Source organism: Lithobates pipiens, unplaced genomic scaffold, assembly GCF_037356315.1.
Source record: "Lithobates pipiens isolate NorthernLeopardFrog02 unplaced genomic scaffold, aLitPip1_a1.2 Scaffold_16, whole genome shotgun sequence".
NCBI classification, from domain to species: domain Eukaryota; kingdom Metazoa; phylum Chordata; class Amphibia; order Anura; family Ranidae; genus Lithobates; species Lithobates pipiens.
In genome coordinates, this window is record NW_027507748.1 from 177,692,640 (window position 1) to 177,718,895 (window position 26,256).

The 26,256-nt window shown below is 41.8% G+C and overlaps 1 protein-coding gene across 1 annotated transcript in view; it reads right to left on the reverse strand.

Moving 5' to 3' along the window:
- Nucleotides 1–10,817: 10,817 nt before the first annotated feature.
- Nucleotides 10,818–26,256, reverse strand: part of LOC143982248 (arylsulfatase D-like) — a 48,630-nt gene continuing 33,191 nt past the window's right edge. Inside the window, exons 7-10 of the mRNA XM_077480813.1 lie at nucleotides 25,721–25,855; nucleotides 18,679–18,841; nucleotides 14,936–15,057; nucleotides 10,818–11,347 (exon numbers count right to left, since the gene is read on the reverse strand). Coding sequence (XP_077336939.1) covers nucleotides 10,998–11,347; nucleotides 14,936–15,057; nucleotides 18,679–18,841; nucleotides 25,721–25,855 — 770 coding nt within the window. The 3' untranslated portion in view covers nucleotides 10,818–10,997. The remainder of the gene's footprint in view (nucleotides 11,348–14,935; nucleotides 15,058–18,678; nucleotides 18,842–25,720; nucleotides 25,856–26,256) is intronic.

Consider the following 26,256-nt stretch of genomic DNA (forward strand, 5'->3'; position numbering starts at 1 on the left):
TAGGCACAGGCACAGCACCCATCCTCACTGCCAGCAGCCTGTGCTCTCATAGCTGGATGTGGCTAGAAGGCTCACCAAGCACTACTAACATACACTATATTACCAAAAGTATTGGGACGCCTGCCTTTACACGCACACGAACTTTAATGGCATCCCAGTCTTATGCCGCATGCACACGATCAGAATTTTGGTCGAAAAAAGCTCTGATGGTTTTTCCGACGGAATTCCGCTCAAGCTTGGCCTGCATACACACGGTCAGACTAAAGTTCTCTGAACTTTCGATCGTCAAGAACGTGGTGACGTACAACACTACGACGGCCGAGAAAATGAAGTTCAATGCTTCCAAGCATGCGTCTAATTGTTTCTGAGGATGTGTAGGAATTTTGCGCGTCGGAATTTGTACAGACGATCAGAACTTTTTCCGACCGAAAAATTGAGAACATGCTCTCAACCTTTTGCTGGCCGAAATTCCGCCAGCAAAAGTCCGATGGAGCATACACAGGATAGCATTTTCCGACCAAAAGCTCTCATCTGACTTTTGCTGGCGGAATTTCCGATCATGTGTACGGGGCATGAGTCTGTAGGGTTCACTATTGAGTTGGCCCACCTTTTGCAGTTGTAACAGCTTCAACGCTTCTGGAAAAGCTAAAAAATGCTAACGCGGAAAAACGCTAATAAACGCTATCGAAAAAGGTTGGAAGACTCGCTGCAAAGCTACTGGCGTTTTTATAACATTATTTTAACATCCAGTGTTCATGTAGCCTAATTCATCCCAAATGTGGGGATCAGGTTGAGGTCAAGCCAGTCAAGTTCCTTCACCCCAAACTTGCTCATCCATGTCTTTATGGACCCAAAGGGCTAAGACTAGGATGCCATTAAAGTTCATGTGCGTGTAAAGGCAGGTGTCCCAATACTTTTGGTAATATAGTGTATATGCAGTATGTTCCCTGGGAAATGTTCTGCGCATTTGTCCCTGAAGGCATACCACCGAATCCGTCGGAATGTGTCCTATCGGACCGTGTCGTCGGATAATCCGACTGTGTGTGGTATGCATCGGACTGATTCCATCCTAATCTCCATCGGACCCAATTTTCCAACATGTTGGAAATATTTTCCGACCAACTGGTTTGATTGGACATACTCCGATCATGTGTAGAGAATTTTGATCGGGCCAAGTGCCACGCATGCTCAGATCAAATTCCTACATCAAAGCTATTGGCTACTAGTCCCATCGTAACGAAATTACGTCATCACGTTCTGAATGATCGGATTTTTCAACAACGTAGTCCAACCGTGTGTATGGAATAGTTTCGGACAAGATCCGACGGGCAAAATCCGACGGACAAAATCAGACGGATTTGGTTGGCAGAATGTCCGACCGTGTGTACAGGGGCTAAGGCCTCATTCACATGGGCATAGTTAAGGGTGCACCCATGCAAAATGCCCTGTTTGTCTGCACAGAATGCACAGGTCTTCCGTGTCTCTCTGTGCAGGCAGTCCCTTTCATGTATACTGAGATGAAGCAGCTGCATGGACACAGCCTCTGCTCCCAAAATGTGCTCCATGGTGGTGATGGTGTGTGTCCCCGAACCTACACTGTCTGCTTTTGGGGACACACACCGCCAAGGATGTCAAACTGGGAGCAGTGTCTGTGTCCATGCAGCCGCTGAGTCCCAATTGCCTGAATGGGGATGTGTAAAATACCTGTGCATCCCATGCGAGCAACCATGGCTCTTCATTCGAGTGTACGCCTTAGTATGCCCATGTGAAAGAGGCCTAAATGTTAGTACCACTCCAACTGCAGCAGCTTTCAGCCTCTCATTGAATTTACGGGGCTGGTCCGTATTTCAAGCACAGAGGCCAAACGCCCACAAAAGAAAAGGACTAGAAAAGTGTCCCCTATAAATTGCCATCCCTATTACCCATTTGTTTTTAAATTAGATATATGCTTTATAAAGGACTACGATGTATCTGCGCACCACAAACCAAAAATGCTATTTCATGAATTTTTTATATTAAAAGCAAACTCCCCCATCAATCCATGTCTCCATGCTTTATTTTGTTGAGAAATCATATTGAAAAACACCCCCTTGAGTAAGGGCAGATGATTCATGTATTATTAACTTTCTGGAATTCATCTGCCCTTAGCTCAGGCATGCAGGCAGGAGGATGTGCTTAGCTGAGAAAACCCATCCTCTCCTCCTGAAGACTTCTGGGATGTATGATGTCATTTTCCTAGAGCCATAACAAAGGCATAACAAAAGTTTAAAAGAAGTATATATGATATACAGTATCTCACAAAAGTGAGTACACCCCTCACTTTTTTTATTATATTTTTCATGTGACAACACTGAAGAAATTACCCTTTGCTATAATGTAAAGTAGTGAGTGTACAACTTGTATAACATAACAGTGTAAATTTGCTGTCCCCTCAAAATAACTCAACACACAGCCATTAATGTCTAAAACGTTGGCAACAAAAGGGAGTACACCCCTAAGTGAAAATGTCAAAATCGGGTCCAAAGTGTCAATATTTTGCATGGCTACCATTATTTTCCAGCACTGCCTTAACCCACTTGGGCATGGATTTCACCAGAGCTTAACAGGTTGCCACTGGAGTCCTCTTCCATTCCTCCATGACAACATCGCAGAACTGGTTTATGTTGGAGACCTTGCGCTCATCCACCTTCCATTTGAGGTTGCCACACAGATGCTCAATAGGGTTTAGGTCCGTCCATCACCTTTACCCTCAGCTTCTTTAGCAAGGCAGTGGTCATCTTGGAGGTGTGTTTGGGGTCGTTATCATGTTGAAATGCTGCTCTGCGGCCCAGTCTCCTAAGGAAGGGTATCATGTTCTGCTTCAGTACATGTTGGCATTCATGGTTGCCTCAATGAACTGTAGCTCCCCAGTGCCTGCAGCACTCATGCAGCCCATGACACTCCCACCACCATGCTTGACTGTAGGCAAGACACACTTGTCTTTGTACTCGTCACCTGGTTACCACCACACACACACTTGACAACCTCTGCCGGGTTAGCCCCCCCCCCCCCCATATCAAAATTTTTGAAAAAATGTTTGTTAGATCTTTGTTAGATCAGGTTAGAGCAACCGTTGTTTATGTTAGATCTCACACAGAAGAAGCAATATTAACAGTTATTTGCTGGGGGGGCTAACCTGCCATTAACCCACCCTTATCAAAAAATTGACCAAACAGTTAGCTATTTTGGAAGCAATTTGTTAGATCCAGTTAGATCAAGTGGTTTTAACGTTATATCTCACATAATTAAAGCCTTGTTAAATGATTAATGAGGGGGACTGGACCCCCCTTATCAAATTTTCTGACCAAAAATCATTCAGGCTAATAGATATCCAATAGATCCGACAAGATCAAGCAGTTTTAACGTTAGATCTCACATCATTTCAGAAATATTTCACATCAAAATAGAAATATTAGGTGGTACATATGAACGGGTTAGCCCCCCCACATGCAATTTTCTGGCCAAAAGTAATTCAGGCTAATAGATATGTGTTAAATCCGGTAAGATCAAGTGGTTTTAACGTTAGATCTCACATAATTAAAGACTTATTAAGTGATTAATGAGGGGGGCTGGACCCCCCTTATCAAATTTTCTGGCCAAAAATCATTCAGGCTAATAGATATTTGTTAAATCCGGTAAGATCAAGTGGTTTAACATTAGATCTCACATCATTTCAGAGATATTCCACATCAAAATAGAGATATTAGGTGGTACATATGGACGGTTAGCCCCCCCACATGCAATTTTCTGGCCAAAAATCATTAAGGCTAATAGATATTCATTAGATCCGGTAAGATCAAGTGGTTTTAACGTTAGATCTCCCATAATTTCAGAGATATTCCACATCAAGATAGAGATATTAGGTGGTACATATGGACCGGATAGCCCCCCCCCCCCCCCCCTATCAAATTTTCTGGCCAAAAATCATTAAGGCTAATAGATATTCATTAGATCCGGTAAGATCAATTCGTTTTAACGTTAGATCTCACATAATTTCAGAGATATTGCACATCAAAATAGAGATATTAGGTGCTACATATGGGCGGGTTAGCCTCCCTTATCAAATTTTATGGCCAAAAAATATTCAGGCTAATAGATATTCGTTAGATCCTGTAAGATCAAGTGGTTTTAACGTTAGATCTCTTCATAATTTCAAAGATATTCCACATCAAAATAGAGATATTAGATGGTACATATGGATGGGTTAGCCCCCCCCCCCCCTATCAAATTTTCTGGCCAGAAATCATTCAGGCTAATAGATATTTGTTAGATCCAGTAAGATCAAGTGGTTTTAACATCAGATCTCACATAATTTCGGAGATATTCCACATATAAATAGAGATATTAGGTGGTACATAAGGACAGGCTGGGCCCCCCACAATTTTCTGGTCAAAAATCATTCAGGCGTATAGATATTCCTTAAATCTGGTATGATCAAGTGATTTTAACGTAAGAGATATTAGGTGGCGGTACATAAGGATGAGATTAGATCTCACATAATTAGAGACATATTAAATGATTAATGAGGGGGGCTGACCCCCTCTTATAAAATTTTCTGCCTAAAAAATCACCCCGGCTAATTGATATTCATTAGATGCAGTAAGATCAAGTGATTTTAATGTTTGATTATCCATAATTACAGGGATATTATGGATATTTGGTAGCGATGCACGGATATCCATATTAGTGTCTACAGTATTTCAGAGCCGATAATGATCATTTTTACATTTGCCAGTGAGGAGTGCCATTGAGCATACCGAGGTATGCTAAAATGATGTGGGACATTAATGTGACTGAGCTTAGGTCATTTCTGGGATTCTGCTTTTATTAGAGAAGATTTGTCAAGAGTTCACTAAGACGCTTACCATGATCTGGCGAAACCTGTCAGACCAGCTGGAGGGCCCAGAAAACCCAGAGAGTCCCTTCAGGAACAATGGAAGTTTGTTCCTGAAGGGAATGGAAGTTTGAAGAGGTTTTAGGCAGCTGAAGTGAAGCCTAACAACAGCTCCAGTTGTGGCCTATGCAGATCCAACCAAGCCATACAAGCTACACTTTGATGCCAGTCGAGATAGGTTGGATGAGGTGCTATATCAAGAGCATGACCACCATCTACGGCCTGTTGCCTATGTGAGTCGGAACTTGGCCCCCGCCGAAAACTACCCCATGCATAAACTTGAGTTCCTGGCCTTGAAGTGGGCGGTGGTGGATAAGCTGAGGGATTACCTGTATGGAGCGGAGTTTGTGATCAAGATCGACAACAATCCTCTCACCTACATCCTCACTACCACCAAGTTGGACACCACGGGTCACAGATGGTTGGCTGCTCTATCAAGGTTTATTTTCAGCCTGAAGTATTGACCGGGGTCAGGAAACAAGACGCAGATGCTTTGTCAAGAAGGCCCCATTGTTCCAGAGACCCTCCAGAAGAATAGGCCCAGCTGACACCTGAAGGGGTACAAGCCTTATGTCAAGGAGCAGAACTTGAAACTGGAGTAGGATCCAGGACCAAAGAGGTTGGAGTGTCAGCCGCTGGTGTCCCCAGATATTATTGCAATGTTACCCAAGTCGGGGATGAAGGTTTGCCCAAGCTTTCAAAGAAAAACCTGCGGCGGGACCAGTTGGAGGACCCTCCCTGTAGCTTGGCATAGAAGGCCTTGGAGAGCCAATGCCCTGACTTGCTCCTCACTGACTCCATGAAGGAAAACCATCTGCTGCACCAAGAGTGGGATCAGTTTCAGGTGCACAGAAAGTTGGTCTACCGAAGAGGCCCCTTTGATGATTCTGAAGAAAAATGGCAGCTATTCCTACCTGAAAAACATGGGGAGACAGTATTAACTACCCTACAAGCCAACCATGGCCACCTAGGGCCCAAGATGACTTTTCACCTGGGGGGGATCAGTTCTACTGGTCCTGCATGCAGGCTGAAGTTGAGGAGTATTGCCACTCTTGCCGCACCGAGCTGCCCCAATAGGCCATCTTCAGAGTCATAGACCCATGGAGCTGGTGTGCATTGACATTCTGTGCTTGGAGCCTGATCTGAGCGGGCAGGGAAATATCCTGGTAGTGACTGACCATTCCCCTGGGTATGCCCAGGCATTTTCCACAAGGGACCAACAAGCATCCACAGTGGCCAAGATCTTTTTCTTTTTCTTCTCCTCCCAAGGTGACTGAGGTGACTCTCAGGCCAGAGGCTCCTGCGTTTGTACCTCAAAGTCAACCTTTTGAAGAGTTGGAAGACCCTCAATCCTCCCTGGCCTGTAGGCAGGACAACCTCCCCTCCTATGCTAATTGGTGGGATGTTCCTCTGCCAGGGTTTTATGCAGATGTAATTATATGGTTTCCTGTGCACACTAACCTGTTTTTTTTTTCGTGTGTATATAAAAAGCATGTAACAGGTCATAGATTCTTTACCTCCTTTGGTGGACCAAAGGTTCTTTGGTGGGGGGAGTTTGTAGCAGGGGCTACTCTATCACCTGTGGTCCCTCACCTCCCAGAATTCCTGCCAGTGACTGCTGGATTGAATAGACACTGACACAGGCACTCACTTAGGGAGAGCACGCCTATCAGTCCCTGCAGGGGATTTCTCCCCCTCCCTCTCCTCTTCCTGTGTCCCTATTAGCAGGGAGAGGGAGCCAATCAAGCAACAGCAGAGGACCACCGGACTTGAAGACTCATCACAATACAGCCCCATTGATTTCTACAGGGGGGTTGAATTACCAAGCCCAGCCTGCTTTGCAAGAAAGCGGGGCTATCTAAAGGCTTGTTTGTCTGAGGAGAGATCACCATGAGGCAGGGAGTTGTGAGGAGAGACTACAGGCACCCACTGAAGAACCCTCCAAAGACGGTTCCAGAGACCATCCAGAGATGGTTGAAGGTGGATGTACCTTCTGTACCACCTAATATCTCTATTTTTATGTGGAATATCTCTGAAATTATGTGAGATCTAACATTAAAACCACTTGATATTACTTGATCTAATGAATATATATTAGCCTGAATGATCTTTGACTAGAAAATTTGATAAGGTGGGGCTAACCCGTCCATATGTACCACCTAATATCTCTATTGTGATGTGATATATCTCTGAAATGATGTGAGATCTAACGTTAAAACCACTTGATCTTACTGGATCTAATGAATATCTATTAGCCTGAATGTTTTTTGCCCAGAAAATTGCATGTGGGGGGGCTAACCTGTCCATATTTACCACCTAATTTCTCTATTTTGATGTGGAATATCTCTGAAAGGATGTGAGATCTAACATTAAAACCACTTGATCTTACCGGAACTAATGAATATCTATTAGCCCGAATGACCTTTGGCTAGAAAATTTGATAAGGGGGGCTAACCCATCCATATGTACCACCTAATATGTCTATTTTGATGTGGAATATCTCTGAAATGATGTGAGATCTAACGTTAAAACCACTTGATCTTACCGTATTTAACGGATATCTATTAGCCTTAATGATTTTTGGCCAGAAAATTGCATGTGGGGGGGCTAACCCGTCCATATGCACCACCTAATATCTTTATTTTGATGTGGAATATCTCTGAAATGATGTGAGATCTAACATTAAAACCACTTGATCTTACCGGATCTAATAAATAGCTTCCAAAATAGCAAACTGTTTGGTCAATTTTTTGATAAGGGGGGGCTGAGGACGGGTTAGCCCCCCCAGCAAATAACTGTTAATATTGCTTCTTCTGTGTGAAATCTAACGTAAAAAACGGTTGATCTAACCCGATCTAACAAACTGCATAAGATTTTTTCAAAAATGTTGATATGGGGGGGGGGGTTAACCCGGCAGAGGTCACTTGACATCATCTGAACCAAATAAGTTTATCTTGGTCTCATCAGACCACAAGACATGGTTCCAGTAATCCATGTCTTTAGTCTGCTTTTCTTCAGCAAACTGTTTGTAGGCTTTTTTGTGCATCATCTTTAGAAGAGGCTTCCTTCTAGGATGACAGCCATGCAGACCAATTTGATGCAGTGTGAGGTGTATGGTCTGAGCACTGACAGCCTGACCCCATCCCTTCAACCTCTGCAGCAATGCTGGTAGCACTCATATATCTATTTCCCAAAGACAACCTCTAACGCTGAGCAGGTGCACTCAACCTCTCTGGTTGACCATGGCGAGGCCTGTTCTGAGTTGAACCTGTCCTGTTAAACCGCTGTATGGTCTTTGCCACCGTACTGCTGCTCAGTTTCATGGTCTTGGCAATCCTCTTATAGCCTAGGCCATCTTCTCGTAAAGCAAAAAATCTTTTTTTCAGAAGCTCTGCGAGTTCTTTGCCATGAGGTGTTGAACTTCCAGTGACCAGTATAAGAGAGTGAGAGCGATAACACCAAATTTAACACACCTGCTCCCCATTCACACCTGAGACCTTGTAACACTAACGAGTCGCATGACACCAGGGAGGGAAAATGGCTAATTGGGCCCAATTTGGACATTTTCACTTAGGGGTGTACTCACTTTTGTTACCAGCGGTTTACCAGTGCTAAAAATGAGACAGCAGAATAAAAATGTGCATGTGCTGAGGAAAAGACCTGTCTGTCAATACTTTACATGGCTGTGCTCGTTTTCTCAGAAATGTGTACATGCTGGCGCACGTTCCCGTACATCTGCTGCCATAACTGGCGCCAAATGCCCTATGTAAAGACAGTGGCTGCACTTAGACTTTACTGGATGATCTTCAGCCAACAGCAGTCCTTGCTCCTGTGCTACTGACCTAGCTTGCCTCTGGACTTCTCTGCTTCCTGATCCCTGGTTTTGAACATGGCTTGCTCTAAGGACTCTGCTTCTCTTGCTCTACCGTGCATGACCCTGACTTGCTCTTGACTACTCTTCTGCTTGTTCCACTGGATCCCTGTGAATGACCTTGACTCTGTTGTTGACCACACACCTTCCTACTCCATGGCTTTCTTTCTTGTGTATGACTTCGGCTACCATCCTGACTATGCTTCTTCAGTCTGGTCCTGCCAGCCTGATCTTGCTTCTTCCTCAGGTGTCACCTTGCCTATGGTTGCTGCCCTGATTCTGCTACATCTCCAGGGGTAACGGAGGTGTTGCCATCTGTACTGACAGACCAGTTGACAGCTATCCAGTTCTGCTGTGCTGCAAGCAGCTTCCAGCACATCTATCTAAACGGTACTGGTGCTTCTTAGAGCCTAGCACTCCCTATACTCACCTACATCAAATCAGCCTAGGCCAGGTACATGACACGTTTATTTGGCTGTTGTGCACATTTTTTCTTCCTAAATGGATTCCTCTATACTACAAATGGGAGATTCCTTTCGTCTAATAGCTATCCTTGGAATTTTGGCTATCCAAAATGTCCTGAAACAAAAAAAGAAGACCTGGCAAAGAACATGGTGTAAGGAATGGCTTCTTAGCCGTGAGAAAATACTTACACATGCCTCTTCTTCAAGAACTCCAGGAAAACAACCAGGGTGACTTTCGAAATTACTTGAGGATGAGTGATGAGTGCTTTCAGAAACTACTAAATGCTGCTACACCACATATCCAGAAACAGGACATTGTAATACAGGAAGCTATTAGTCCAGAGCAAAGGTTGGTAGCCACCCTATGTTATATGGCCACAGGGCGAAGCCTGCAGGACTTAAAATTTTCAACCGGCATATCCCCACAGACCCTAGGAAAGATCATCCCGGAGATGTGCAAGGCGCTCATCACAGGACTACAGAATGAATATATAAGCCCCCCTTCACACTGGGGCAGCTTTGAAATCGTGCTACTTCAGCTCGATTTCAAAGGTGCACATAAGTGCAATTTGCACTGCCGATTCCATTGCAGCTTGTGACTTCGTAGAATAGAAGTCTATGCAAGTCACAATGGAATCGTAGAAAAGTAGTGCAAGAACATTCTACGTGAGTTGTGCTAATTTGAACAACTCCATTGCTGACAATGGGGTGCGACTAGTTATGCAATTTGGATCTGTCAATGTGAATGGGGGCTAAAGGTAATGTTCCATTATTTTTTTTCTGTAACGAGGTAATTAATTGAAAATATATTTTTTTACAAAATGTGCAATTGCTATTGATCTATGACTGACATTTATATTTATAAATATACTATGTTGCTGTAGCTTGTCTGCGGAAGACTAACATGTATTTCTTTGTGGTTTCTAAGAAACTCTGAAGAAAGGTTGGAGGTGGCCCCAAAAATTTCCGAACCGTCGTGATCAGACATTGGAAGCTGTGTATTAACGATCAGATTATTGCTCCGAATGCGTTTTAGTTTCTTTCAGATTTTCTAAATGTGTGTACTAGGCTTTACACAGAGCTGCAGGAACACGTAACTGGACTGGAGCAGTTTCAAAATAGGTAAGTGCAGCCTTTTTTTTTTTTTCACAGGTTAGACAGGATTAGGGATGGGCAAACGGTTAAATTCAGGCTGAACATTGGTTGTTCGGACATTCGGCGAACCATGAACCCAGTTAAAGTCTATGGGACATGAAAAACTAAAAGTGCTCCTTTTAAAGGCTTATATGCAAGTTATTGTCATAAAAAACAATTTTTTGCATTGATACATGTCCCCTGGGGCAGGACCCAGGTCCCCAAACACTTTTTATGACAATAACTTGAATATAAACCTTTAAAATTAGCACTTTTGATTTTTCATGTTCGTGTCCCATAGACTTTAATGGTGTTCGTTTGTTCATCTGAATTTTTTGCCTGTTTGGTATGTTTTGGTGCGAAGACAGGATAGGTAAGAAGAAGGGGGAGATATCATTATTAGGAATAGTTATAGTTAGGATTTTCTTCCACTTTAATATGTTTCCCCTTCACGGCAGAACTTAAAATAACAGCATGTGATGGTAATAAAACAGGTACAGTACATATCACAGTTTTGGTTATCATTACACCAGTTGTGTGAATTTCAGTGAGTAGATTATTGTCATAGCAGATGAAATAATGTGTATAGCTCGATCTAGCTTCTACTTTTGTTGTTGCACCAACAGAATGGAAATGTTCCACAGCACAGTTGTAGTCTGGGGTCCCAAATGTTTTTTAGCCCATAGAGCTGTTGAGGCACTAGATGCAACGTTGAGTTATGATGTGCTGTAGCCAGTTGTGTTTTCTGTAGCACTACCTTATAGAACACAGAGTCATTAGGCAAAGGATTTGCCTCAAAAGGATCATTGGAAAGGTTGAAAATCAATGGCGGAATGTGGTATGCAACATTTTCTCCACTGCAAGAACAAAGCTTGGAACCATAGCATGCATTTGATCCTGCTGGAAATTTTGGAGAAATATAGTGGACTTTCCAAGTGGTATTACCTATTGACAAATACAAAGAAACATTAGATTGTACAATTAATCCAAAATCATCAAATCAAATTCATTCTTTCCAAAAGCTTTAATTAATCCAAAATACTCAAATCAAATTCATTCTTTCCAAAAGCTTTGCAAGTTAAGAGCTTGCTGTGCTATTATTCAAGTTGAAGGCACACTGCTTTTATTCAACTTGATATCACTGCAAGCGAGGATTTAGACAAGTTTTATTGAATTAAGTATGTAAAAATGCTATAACCAGACTAGCTGAGTGATTATTGGTCTCTGATTTGCCCGTGACTGGTAAATAACTGCTGCAGATAGTTTTTTACAGTACTTCATACATGGCAATTCAGAGTATATGATGCTATCATTTATCTCTTTTTTGTTTACCCACATAGGATTAGACCAGGGATTTTTAAACTCTTTGATCTGAAGACCCATAAATGAAATTTGTTATTTTACTGGCACATTCATGGTACTATAACCGCCCACATCACTTTTACTGGATAACTGTTAGCCAACAGAACAAAACAGTACCAAGCTACCCAAAAACCAAATAACATTGATACCATTTAAATGCTCCAGTCTGTTGGACTGGCCACAATGTTTACAGGTGCTGGTCAGGTAGAATACTGGTTCGTCAAACACATTGAGTACTACACACAGTAGGGAATTAATCATAGATCGTAAGCCCCTACTGGATGAAACACATTAGAGGAGTTCTCCCATGGGAAAAGAGACCAAGCTGAGGCTTTTTTTTTTTACTAAGTGTAGCTCACTATATGACGAGGCAGTGTGGGGACGGGTCCCATTTTGTTATAGTACCAAGCTCATGGCTTCCTTTAACCAAGTGGTTTTGAAACATTTGCTTAGTCAAAATTGAAGCCTGAAATAAAACCTACGTCTCTACTAATTGTGGTGCTGCCTAGGAAACAGTGTGGAAGAAATGTGCGAGTCATCAAGTGCTGGCGGGTGGCAGGTTTTTGATTTTTTATTTGGGTCGGTGGCTATCATTCACTGTGATTGACATGGTCTTACATCGTTGGACAATGTGATTGACCAGGGACATTTAGAAAACAAATTTTAATAAAGGACTTGTCAAACATTGTGTTGTGTTTTTATTTGCCACCGACTCAATTTTTTTTTTTGTACAAAGAGTTTTTATTGCAAATTCTAATCAATAGAAAAGTACAGAAACAGTATTGGACATATCATAGACCAACAGGTGTTCAACTGTAGGTTTCAAGAAGATTAATCTGGGGTTCGAAAAATTCAAGCGAGTCCTTATGAGACCAAGAGCAGGCTTAGGTGGCCTGCAAAAAAAAAAAAAATGTCTACACCTCATGGGTCTTGGTAAAGTGACATTATGTTGAACCAAAATTATATACTGATTGTCTACCACCGACTCTTTTAGTAAATATGTACCTATGCACAGAGTAGGGGACTTATTCACATAGGGGGGGCTGGGATCTGGGGGTTTCCTTATTGGTAAAGGGGGCTTCCAGATTCTGTTAAGCCCCCGCCCACAAATTCCAACAACCACCGGGCCAGAGCTGTAGGGAAGAGGCCTCTTCCTCATCAACATGGGGACAAGGTCCTTTGCTGGACATCTGGCTTGGTATGGTTCGGTTCCTGGCTGCATGCTCGGATAAGGGTCTGGTATGGATTTTGTGGGAGAACTCACACCATTTTTTTTTTACATGGGGTCCTCCTTAAAATCTATACCAGACCTAAAGGGCCTAGTATGGATTGGTGGAGGGACTCCCGTTCCCCCTTTTTTCCCCCTTGTGCAGTTTTTGGGAATTCATGCCAATTGCTTAAATTTTTTTTTGTTCTGTTATCTCTCCTTTCAAATTGGATGCTCAGTCTGTGCTTTTATTAGAACCCACACATGGATAATATTCATTTTCCTGGGGCTGAGCTCTTGAGCTTGACACATCTAATGACTAATAATATTTTTAAATAACCAATTCTCCTAGAGACCATTTCTTATGTAAAAAAAATGATTGAAGCAAAACTTTTTGTTTCCCATTTCGGATAGAGTAAGAGAGGGTTTATTTTTTTGCCATCTGTGTCCCATTGGGGAGATTATCCTTTACCTTCTGTCCCATAGTCAAAACAGGAAAGGAGAGGAAATCCATATAAAGGCAATCCCTTGGAGGACTCCTAGGTCACCAGAACTAGTGTCCCCATTGGAAGATTTCCCCTCTATTACTTTTCTGGGGAAAACCCAACATTTGAGATTTTATTTTACTTTCAATGATAATGATAAAGAGGACAAATAGAGAGAGTGAATCTCCCTAACAGGGGTACAGACAGCAATTAAAACTGTCAGGGGTTCTAATCCCTCTCCGCTCTATCCAAAACTAAAAAAAATGTTGCCTTTAGTTGCACTTTAAGGTTCTTAAAAGAGAAGTATGGGAATTTTTTTTTCAAATAATCATACTTACCTAGGTGGATGCAGCATCAATCTGATGCTGCATCTGTCCCCTGGTGCCTCTGCACTGAGAACCAAGCGATTAAACACCACCGATGGCTCAGTTCTCTCAGCTCCCCAAGCGGTGAGCTGCTGCCTGTCAGTAAGCAGCTCTCCTGCTCTGCTCCTCCATGCTCATTGGAGCGCTGAGCTGGGGAGGGGGTGGAGCCGCCACCTCAACCTCTCAGCGGCTTGCTGAGAGGCTGAAACAGGCGTCAGTCCAGGTACCTGGCGGATCCAGACTCCCAGAGTTGGGATGACGCGGTGCCCAGACTGATCTCCATCACCAGAGAGCAGACTAGGGGTCACAGGAGTGCAAAACAAATTGCACTCCTGTAAACCATAGGAGAAGCCCAGCTAAACAAGCTCAGGCTGGACTTCTCCTTTAATGGAGTTGGGAAGTTCTGCATTGGGCAAAGCAACTTTGAGCATATTCCTCTCTCTTCAGGTTCTTAGGGCAATGCATAACCTCCAAACAATTACAGATTTTTTTTTTGTTTCAATAAGCAATTTTGATCCTGCTCTTGACATCCATTATACCCTTTCCAGTGAACCTACCATCATTGACAGGCAGCACTCAAAGGTCTGTTATTGTACCACACCCCTTTCTTCCCATCTTCAATGTCCCTATTATGGCCAGACTTCTACCTGTGGGTGCATCCTGTAATACACATGCCTTCCATACTTGGCACTTGCTAATGCCATGGCCATCTGCACATCTCATGAAAAAAGGCATACAGAAGTTCCTGTTTGTGGATGCTGAAATGTGATATATTCCAGCTAAGGAACTCTTAGAGCTGATTCTGCATGTGCTTACATGACATAGCCATAGATCAGGGGTAGGCAACTTCGGTCCTCTAGCTGTGGTGAAACTACAAGTCCCATGAGACATTGCAAGACGCAGACATAACTCCTAGAGGCAGAGGCATGATGGGATTTGTAGTTTCATCATAGCTGGAGTTCCTAGGTTACCTACCCATGCCATAGATGGTACTTGAAGCTCCCTCTACTTGATATAAGAGGAAGGGGCAACAATTAAATCCTTCAGTATATAAGTTTGAATTAATGGACAAAAAGTTAATTTTCTTGTAAATTAGATATTGTATTTTACTTACTGCTTGTGTCTTGCCATCGTACTGAATGCAAGTAGTCATCACAATAATGAAACATAAATTCATGTTCAGAATTAGGTACAGTTCCTTGCACAAGAGGCATTAGATCCTTTCCATCAATGGTCCTATAACCAAGAAAACAATAACTCATTACTCCCAAAATTTGCATGCACTGCCATAAACGAGAACATGAACTTAAAGTGATATTAAAGGCACATTTTATTTTTTATAACAACAAACCTGTCATACCTTACACAAAGCAGCCCCAATCCTCCTCTTCTCAGGTCCCCTGTCAGTTCTCCTGGCCCCTCCATCCTGCCAAGTGCCCCGCTCCCAAGCCACTGCCCTCTCTATCCATTCATACCTGGATCATGGCTCGGCTCCACCCTCACTCTCTCCTGATTGGCTTCCTGGCTGTAAATAACTTCTCCTGGGAGACACACTGCTCTTGTGCTCTTTACTGGATCGAGATGGGGCTTAGATAAGTAATAAGCTTCATACACACGGGACGTTGTTCAACTTCTCCCGAACGATTTTACTTGACAGCTAGAAACTGGCGTCTAAAAAACATCTGTTTAGCTGCGTTTAGTTGCGTTTATAAAAAAAACATTTATAAAAAAAGATTGATAAAAAAAATTTTTTTTTAATTTTTTGTTAAAATGAAAAATGTCTGTAAACGAAATGCTACTAAACACCAGTTATCGCGTTTAGCAGCGTTTACAAGCCGTTACAAGCATTTGGCCTTTCAAATGCCTCTGAACATCTGTCTGAACCCATTTTTTGCTTTACAAAAAGGATTCTAAATTTAACTGCCTATAAACGACTATAAACGCCCCTATGTACATGTACTGATAAGATAATAGAGTAGAGTTCAGGGGCAGCTGAAAAAAATGCCCAAGTGCTGGGCATTTGTTTACCAGCAGCAGTGTACATGAGGCCTTAGGTGGAGCTGGGGGAGGGGGCTGCTGCACATAGAAGGTTTTTTTTCCTTGAGCCTTAAAACCACTTTAACCACTTCAGCTCCACAAGATTTACCCCTCTCCATGACCGGCCCATTTTTTGTGATATGGCACTGTGTTACTTTAAAGCCCCATACACACTATCAGTTTTTCTGCTGAGTTTTTCCTTCAGGTTTACCAAAACCATGTAGTGCAAGGGCCTGCCTGATTGCATACAAATTGAAACTCCTAAGGTTTAACCTCATATTATATGGTTTTGGTAAATCTGAAGGAAAAACTCAGCAGAAAAACTGATAGTGTGTATGGGGCTTAACTGACAATTGTGCAGTTGTGCGACACTAACCAAATTACCTTTTTTCCCCACAACTAGAGCTTTATTTTGGTGGTATTTGATGGTGTTATTTGATAACACCATGTTATATGTTCATAACACCATATCATATTTGATGGTGGTATTTGATAGTGGTATTACCTCTGTGGCTTTTACTTTTTGTGCTATAAACCAAAAAAACACAGACAATAAAAAAAAAAAAAAAAAAAAAAAATAATAATAATAATAATAATAATAATAATAATATATATATATATATATTTTAGTTTCTACTATAAAACACATCCAATAAAAATGTAAATAAATCTAATTTCTTCATCAATTTAGGCCAAAATGTATTCTGCTACATATTTTTGGTAAAAAAAAATCCCAATTGTATATTGATTGGTTTGCGCAAAAGTTATAGCATCTACAAACTATGGAATTATATATATATATATATATATATATATATATATATATATATATATATATATGGAATTTGTATTTATTTTTTACTAGTAATGGCGGCAATCAGCAACTGTGGGACTGCAATATTACGGCAGACACCTAACTGACACTTTTGACATTTTTTGGGAACCAGTGACACAAATACAGTGATCGGGGGTAAAAATATACACTGTCACTGTACTAATGACACGGGCAGGGAAGAGGTTAACATCTAGGGTACTCAATGAGGTTAAATGCGTGGCCAACATGTGTTACTGTGTGCTGTTTTTACTAAGCCATGTGCTGTTTTTTTTGTTACTTCCTGCTTTGCAAGAAGAAAAAAACAGCACATTGCTGCTCTCAGAATTCATCAGGCCAGGCCTGTGTTTGTTTGCCTACACAGGTAATGTCCGGAACTGATCATCGGGTGCCAGAGACCAATCATTTTTTATTTTTTTTGCTACACAACAAGGGGCTACGAGTTCCTGCCTGTAAAGGGCTATTGCTACAAATCTGACTGGGAGCCTGTCAGATTACTCTACAGTGATTCAGCTGGAACATGCAAGTGTGTGCAAGAGGCAAGTGAAGGAGACTGTATATAGACTATATAGGATGATGTCCCTGAAGTTGTTGTTGAAGTTTTGCTAAAGTCAAGTGGGCGTCCCATAACCTCCCATCCCTATCTAAGTTATTAACCCTCAAATAACAAAGTCATGGACTGTTCACTGAGGAGTGAGGAACCCTTAGGATCATAGGCCAAGGCTGTACACAGAACCTCAATGTCCACCTAAATTGAAATTAGCCCTGCCATCCAATGCTAAGCTCCATTCACTTGTCAAGTGGCAGAACTTTAGTCGGAAGTAGAGAGTCTGACATTTTAACCACTTCCCACCCGGCCAATGCATATATACGGCCGGGTGGGAGCCGTCTACTCCTGATAGGACGTTCAGGAACGTCCTTCAGGAGTAGCGGGATCGCGCGCGCGCGTGCCCGCGCAGCGGCGCGATCCCGATGTGCTCGTGTCACCCGGACACGGCACATCTCAGATCGGCAGGAGGGCTCTGTGATTGGCCCTCCTGATCACATGACGGCCGCGTCCAATCACGGCCGTCATGTGATGTAAACAAACAGCCGGTTGCTAGGCAATCGGCTCTCCTCTCCTCACACGGAAGTCACCGCTGAGGAGAGGAGAGCAGAACGCTGCAGCCGGCTGATGATCAGTGAGTATGGGCTGCTTTTTACAGCTTTTTACTCACTGATCATCAGTGTAGTGTAAACACACAACACACCACACAGTACAAACACAGTCCCCACATATGTCCCCAAAACACACATGTCCCCAAAACATACATGTCCCCAAATAATAAAAACACATGTCCCTAATAATAAAAACATGTCCCCCACATATGTCCCACTAAAATCACATGTCCCAATGATTATCTGCACACATATGTACGTGATCACCTGCACACATATGTACATGATCATTTGCGTACATATGTCCGTGATCACACAAACCAATTATTATACACTTAACGGATTTTTTTTTACCAAAAACATGTAGCAGAATACATTTTGGCTTAAATTTATGTCAAAATTTGATTTTATTGGATTTCTTTTCAAATAGAAAAAAGAAAATATTGTTTTTTTTCCAAATTTCCGCTTTTTTTGCGCTTATATCGAAAAAAAAAAAAAACAGAGTCGTGAATAAATAACACCAAAATAAAGCTCTATTTGTGCGAACAAAATGATAACAATTTCATTTGGGTACAGTGTAGCATGACCGCGCAATTGTCACTGAAAGCGCTAGAGCGCTGAAAGCTGAAAATTGGGCTGGGAAGGAAGGGGGTGAAAGTGCCCTGTATTGTAGTGGTTAAAGTTGAATGACAAAGGGAATAATTTAAAGAATAACACAAGTACTTGCAGATTTTAAAACATGCTGCACGTAAGGACTGTTGTCACATATACATATGCATATATTTTACTAAAATGTAATAGTAGTATAATGGTTTATTGAAATACATTACCTGTCTTGGGGCAGAGTGCCTCCACCAAGCTTAGTTACGGTGGTGAATATATCCATTAGACTTGTCGGCTTATCAACAGATGTATTTGTAGGGATAATACCCGGCCAGCGAAGTATTCCTGGTACTCGTATTCCACCTTCCAACCCACCCATACCTTTACCACCTGGAATGTACAGATCAAAACAACATGTATAAATTAAACATGACCAATAAAATATAGCTGTAAATAAAAACAACTATTAAAAGTATAACATTTCATTATTTTCATTACATTAGCTTTAGATATCTAAGATTGATGTTGTATATGATTTAGACATGTGCAGAGTAAAATATTTTGTTTCGGAATTTCGTTTTCGTCCGAAAACTTAATTTATTTAGTTACTCCCGAAATTCGTTTTTATTTATTTCGTTTTTCGTTCAAAAATTGCATTCGTCCGAAAATCCACATGAATTACAGTCGAATCTGTCTTTGAAGGCTTATGGTGTCTGTCGAATGTATAAAGAAGATTCGATGGAGCTAGTATATAGCATACTTTAGAACCCTGTTAAAGTCTATGGGACTCCAACATTCAAAATATAAAGTGCTAATTTTAAAGACTAATTTGCAAGTTACTGTCCTAAAAAGTGTTTGGGGACCCGGGTCCTGCCCCAGGGGACATGTATCAATGCAAAAAAAAGTTTTAAAAACTACAGTTTTTTCGGGAGCAGTGATTTTAATAATGATTAAAGTGAAACAATAAAAGTGTAATATTCCTTTAAATTTTGTAGGGGGGGGGGAGGTCTATAGTATGCCTGTGAAGGGGCGCATGTTTCTGGTGCTTAGAACTGTCCCTGCACAAAGTGTCATTTATGCAGGGAAAAAAGTCCTTTAAAATCACTCGCAGCTATTATGAATTGTCGGCTCCGTAATACAGAGAACACTCATTGAAAGTCATTGATAAGAGCGTGGGGGTCCCCCAAATTCAATTACCAGGCCCTTCAGGTCTGGTATGGATATTAAGGGGAACCCTGCCTCAAATTTAAGAAAAGATTTGACGTGGGGTTCCCCCTAAATATCCATAACCAGACCCTTCAGGTCTGGTATGGATATTAAGGGGAACCCCGCGTCAAATAAAAAAAAAAATTGACATGGGGGTCCCCCTAAAAATCCATACCAGACCCTTTATCCGAGCGCGCAACCTGGCAGGCCGCAGAAAAAAAGAGGGGGGACAAGAGAGCGGCCCCCCCTCCCTCCTGAACCGTACCAGGCCACATGCCCTCAACATTGGGAGGATGCTTTGGGGGTCTGTGACCCCTCAAAGCACCTTGTTCCCATGTTGATGAGGACAAGGGCCTCATCCCCACAACCCTGGCCGGTGGTTGTGGGGGTCTGCGGGCGGGGGGCTTATCAGAATCTGGAAGCCCCCTTTAACAAGGGGACCCCCAGATCCCGGCCCCCCCGTGTTTGAAATGGTAAGGGGGTACAAAAGTACCCCTACCGTTTCACAAAGAAAGTGTAAAAAATAGTTAAATAAGACAAAAACACTTTTGAAAAATTCCTTTATTAAAAATAAAAAAAAATTTAAAAAAGATTCCAGCGGTGGTAATCCACTCTTGCTATCCAGCGACGGACGGTCATCTCTCCAGCGATGGCTCATCTGAATCAGCGCAGCGAATCCATCCTTCTTCTGTCTCCACGGAGGAGACACTGCAAGGATTCCGGAGGCCTGACGTTTCTTATATATGGAGGGCGGGGCCACTCGTCACATGACCCCGCCCCCCTCTGACGCAAGGGGAAACCCGGGGTTCCCCGTGACGTATGGGTGACCCCGCACCCCTCTGATGTAACACAGGCAGGTTTCCGTTACATCAGAGGGGGGCAGGGTCACCCATACGTCACGGGGAACCCCGGGTTTCCCCTTGCGTCAGAGGGGGGCGGGGTCAGGTGACGGGTGGCCCCGCCCTCCGTATATAAGAAACGTCAGGCCTCCGGAATCCTTGCAGTGTCTCCTCCGTGGAGACAGAAGAAGGATGGATTCGCTGCGCTGATTCATCAGCCATCGCTGGAGAGATGACCGTCCGTCGCTGGATAGCAAGAGTGGATTAGCACCGCTGGAATCTTTTTTTAAAGGATAAAGGGTCTGGTATGGATTTTTAGGGGGACCCCCACGTCAATTTTTTAAAAAATTTGACGCGGGGTTCCCCTTAATATCCATACCAGACCTGAAGGGTCTGGTTATGGATATTTAGGGGGAACCCCACGTCAAATTTTTTCTTAAATTTGAGGCAGGGTTCCCCTTAATATCCATACCAGACCTGAAGGGCCTGGTAATTGAATTTGGGGGACCCCCACGCTTTATTTATTTATTTTTTATCAATGACTTTCAATGAGTGTTCTCTGTATTATGGAGCCGACAATTCATAATAGCTGCGAGTGATTTTAAAGGACTTTTTTTCTTTGTGCACGGACAGTTCTAAGCACCAGAAACATGAACCCCTTCACAGGCATACTATAGACACCCCCCCCCCTACGAAATTTAAAGGAATATTACACTTTTATTGTTTCACTTTAATCATTATTAAAATCACTGCTCCTGAAAAAACTGCAGTTTTTAAAACTTTTTTTTGCATTGATACATGTCCTCTGGGACAGTAACATGTCCTTAGGACAGTAACTTGCAGAATCTTTTCTCTCTGTCAAATCTTTTTACTCTGTCGAATATTTTCTCTATATAATCTTGGACTAATAGAGGTAAGGTTAGGCACATTCAACCCCAGGTTCTATAGACAGATTGTTATTGTCAGAGTCACATCGAATCTCCTATTCTATATCGAACTGTTGTAACAATGAAAACGAAAATAAAGCATTTATTTATGTCGGATCATTCGTTTTTCGGATTCTGTGCTTTCGTTATCGTTTGTTAAAACGAAAACAAAAATAGCTGAAATTCGGACGAAAACAAATGCACATGTCTAATATGAATAAGCTTGATTTTCACACATAGGGGGCAGGGCTGGCCTGTGTAGTCCAATCCAATAGAAGAGCTACTGTAGCTCAAATTGTTGAAAAATGTAATGCTGTTTCCCATAGAAAGGTGTCAAAACTGCATCCCAGCTTGTTGTGTATGGGGCTGCCTAGCTGCAGAACAGCCAAGGTGTCCATACTGACCCGTGCCTGCACTCAAAAGCACCTACAATGGGCACATGAGCATGAACTGACCTGAACTGGACTACGGAGCAATGGAAGAAGGTGGCCTGGCCTGATGAATATAAGAATGGTATGAGGAACACAACAAAGAGTTTGAGGTACTGAATTCTAAATTCTCCATATTTCAATCTAATCGAGCATTTGGGGGATGTGCTAGAAAAACAAGTTTGATCCGGTCTTAAAGGATCTGCTGTTGACGACCTGGTGCCAGATACCACAGAATACCTTCAGAGGTCTAGTGAATGGGTTATGGTAGACGGTCCTAATGTTATGGCTGATCAGTGTAAATATATATATATATATATCTCAATAGGAGGTTGGGCTTGAGGGTTGTTGATCATGGGAGTCGAAAAGACCATACACACATACACATATGGAGATGTGACATTGCACCAAGAGTGGGGTAACCCCTTAGCGGGACACTGAAATTACACTAAAGGTTGAATCCATACTACTTCTGGTTGTAATGGCTGGTAGCAAATTGCAATATAAAATTTATGAAAAAAGGGAGAAGGAGTACAAACACGTTTGACATATTGCTGTACTTATGTAACATTTGGAGAACTGTAATGCAACTGTTATGAAATGGAACTGTTACCCTAATGCCCTGTACACACGGTCAGACATTTCGACAACAAAATCCTTTGGATGTTTTCCGATGGATTTTGGCCTAAACTTGTCTTGCATACACACTGTCGTACAAAGTTATCGGAAAATCTGATCGTTCAGAACGTGGTGACGTAGAACACGTACGGTGGGACTATAAAGAGGGCAGTAGCCAATAGCTTTCATCTCGTAATTTAGTCTGAGCATGCTTGGCACTTTGTCCATCGGAATTGTCTACACACGATCGGAGTTTAAACGATCAGATTTTTTTGTCAGAAAATTCCGATGGAAAAAGTCAGATGGAGCCCACACACGATTGGATTTTCCGACACCAAGATCCGATTGCACATTTTCCGTTGGAAAGTCCGACCGTGTGGACAGGGCATAATGCACTTTCATTTAAATAAAGCAACTTCTGATTTACTAACAATGACTGGTCTGATTTACTCACAAAGAAAGCGACATTGTGCTCTTACGGTGGATGGGAATGGAGAACAAAGTGTAAACTTCATGTTAACCTTCTGGGTGATGGTGAAGTAAAGGGGAGGAGGAACAGCCAGCTTGGTAATAATACAGAGTACAATATATTCCTCTTCAGGTCTGAGGCCCATACATACCTTTCTCCCAGAAGAGGACATGCTATAACGCTATTCACCTTTTCATGAATGCACATAGACCAGGACCCTTAACTGCTCCTCTCTTCTATTATAGTGAGAGGTCTGGCTTATTGAGAACCGCACACACCTGGAGGGGATATGCCTATAGCCTAAAAGGAAACCCACTTTACATATTGATGAGTTTTGGCACCATGTATGAGGTAGGTATGAGGTAGGTATGTGTTAAGGAGCAGAGCCTTCACATTATCAGTAAGTAATGGAAGACAACTCACATAAAAAATAGTCCTATAGCTTCCTTAGACAATGTGTATTCAATTTTATCCCTATGAGGGAAGGAAAGCTGTCCACAAAATTTACTTATGAAACTATTCAATAAATACGGACTATTTGCTCTTTATACCTCCCTAATGGTGTTTTTACTAAATGCTGTGTATCCAACATATAAGCATCTTCTGACAGATATTATTACAAAAATCATTATTGTACCAAATATAAAAACAAACAAAACGCACATACATATATAAAAACCACTGATTGCCCTCATTATCTAGTAAACATCATGCCATGACCATCAAAGGTCCTTACTCATTATTGTGGCAGACCGTTGCCGGGCCATAGTCTAGAAAGAGGTTGTGACTCAGAATTCTCAACCAGACGTGTTGAGGGGCTCCAGGGAGCTTGTGACATGAAGAGAAAACTGACTTTTCAGTTTCCTCAGTGTTTTCTAAAGTTTATTTCGGGACCTGGAGCCTGGAGATTTCAAAGAGAGGTATTCAGAACAGCCAGCATACTATTGGTCAGGTGTGTGCTGGGCTTTTAGTAAATAACCTGACCATGGTTCTGAGCTCCAAAACTGACAGACAGGAGATCTGGCCCAGGATTCAGGAGGGCTCCACAAGACTGCTAGCTGTGTGCACTAAGTTGGTCAGTGAAAAGTCTGTAGGAGACAGCCAAGGGCTTGGAGTGTAAGGCCGGGAGCGGCAGTGCTGCAAGTGAGAGCCAAAAGGGCTGAAGGTCATTTATGTTGAAAGGAATGCTGAAAACCCCTGCAAGGGAAACTCATGTTTTTTTTTGTGTTTGCTGAACTTTCTTTTAATAAAAATAGGCAAACAAAGCCCTCAAAAATAAACTGCGAGTGGTGGTGTCCTTAAAGCTCTACATTTGATGCTAGTTACTACATATACACATTTTTTATATATATATATATATATATATATATATATATATATATATATATATATATATATATATATATATATATATATATATATATATATATATATATATATATATATATACATACATACATACATACACACACACACACATACATGCATATATATATATATATATATATATATATATATCCTGGATATGGATGTACCCCCAAGTTGAAAAGTTTATAGAGTACTTCTCCAATGTAGAAGTTATGTATGACCTCACGCGCTCAGCAGGGCCATCATATTGGAAAGAAAGAAAGAAAAACAAGGAAACACATTACTTTATGGGCATCACTTATATTTCAGTTGAAGATAACTCCTACATTGGAGAAGTCCCATATCTGTATACTTTTCATCTTCGGACTATATCCATATCCAGGATATATATTATGAGGCATTGTGTTTACTAGATAATGAGAGCAGCTGTCAGATGTTCGTGCATTTTGTTTATATTTTTATATTTGGTACAATAAAGATTTTGTAATGCAATACAGCATTTAGTAAATAACACCTAGAGAGAAAGTAATCCATTTTTATTCAATAGTTTCCTAAATCTCCAATAGAAGCCTGTACCTCCAATCAACTAGACCGTGTGTATAATAAAAAACAGTTCCGATTGAGAAAATATGTCAATACCACAGAGAATAATCCACATTGTAGTGTAATCAAAAGCCTATATATTAAATGTTAGGAATAAGTACCATCCAGTGAACCAACAAACTTTATATATTTTCCAAACAGGAATATTAGTACATTGTACAGTCCTCAGAACATGTCTCAATGGTAGGATGCTACATTAACATACATTCTGTGCCCCATGAATAGAGACCCACTTCCCTCCATCTCCCTTTCCATGTGCTCTTCCAAAGGGCTTAGCCAATAAAACCTTGTAATAGGCAGGTCACACTTGACAGCCTCAGCCCAAAGGGCATTGGGCACAGGGGCCAAAATTGAAAAGGGCAAAATAAAAACTGTTTTCTCAGAGGTCATTGGATACACATACTAAATAAACAGACAGAGCAATGATCACATCACTACAGTATAACTGCTCACCTTAGCCGATCCTGGTATGGATGTATACATGTGAAAACAAGGGACCCCCGTGGGTGGGGCAAAACATGGCAGTGGGCATGATCCGGAGAGTGGCATTGACTGAGGCTTTCACATGTATATATCCATACCTGGATCACTTATGGTAAGCGGCAGTCTTATGCTTAAATGTCCATTGCTCACTGGAGTTTATCTTATGCTGGCATCCCTTCTATCCTAGTGCCAACAGGGCCCTACACCTCAGCCTGGTGCAGCACCACCAAGCACTCATGATATAACTACAGTAGCTTCAGTAGAGCGCATCTTTTTAATAAAAAGAAAAGAATGAAAATAAGGATTCTTTATGGCAGATGAGTCGTTACCTCTGTAAATTCCATTGTGGCCTTTCAGATGAGGACTTCCTTCCATTCCTTCCAAATATGCCCCATGGTCTGACGTAAAGTAGGTAAACGTATTATTCACTAAGCCTTCTTTATCAATGGCTTCTAGGATTTCCCCTTAAATGTCAAAAAATGTTTATAACTTTTGTATCAAATTAGCCAATAAAGCCACAAAACAAAAATGTAATACATCTTACAAGTCCTTAAAACAGATGTGGTGGCTGCATTAGTTTACTAGTATGTCACTTTTGTTTTCACTTAGGCTGGGTTCACACATTCGGACCTGAATCACAGCTAAACCAGTGAACTGGCACATATGTGAACCTGGCCTTAATGAAAAGATCTCTCTGGCCCAACATACTTTTTTAGTACTGCCCCCCAGCCCAGTCCTCCACAGTTTTCAGCTATGAGGGGACCAACGTTTTGGTGCATTGTAAGATGGAACAGTAACGCACAACCATTCCAGTAGTGACTGCATTTTAATAAGTAAATATGACTACCCTCATGTAAATATAAAA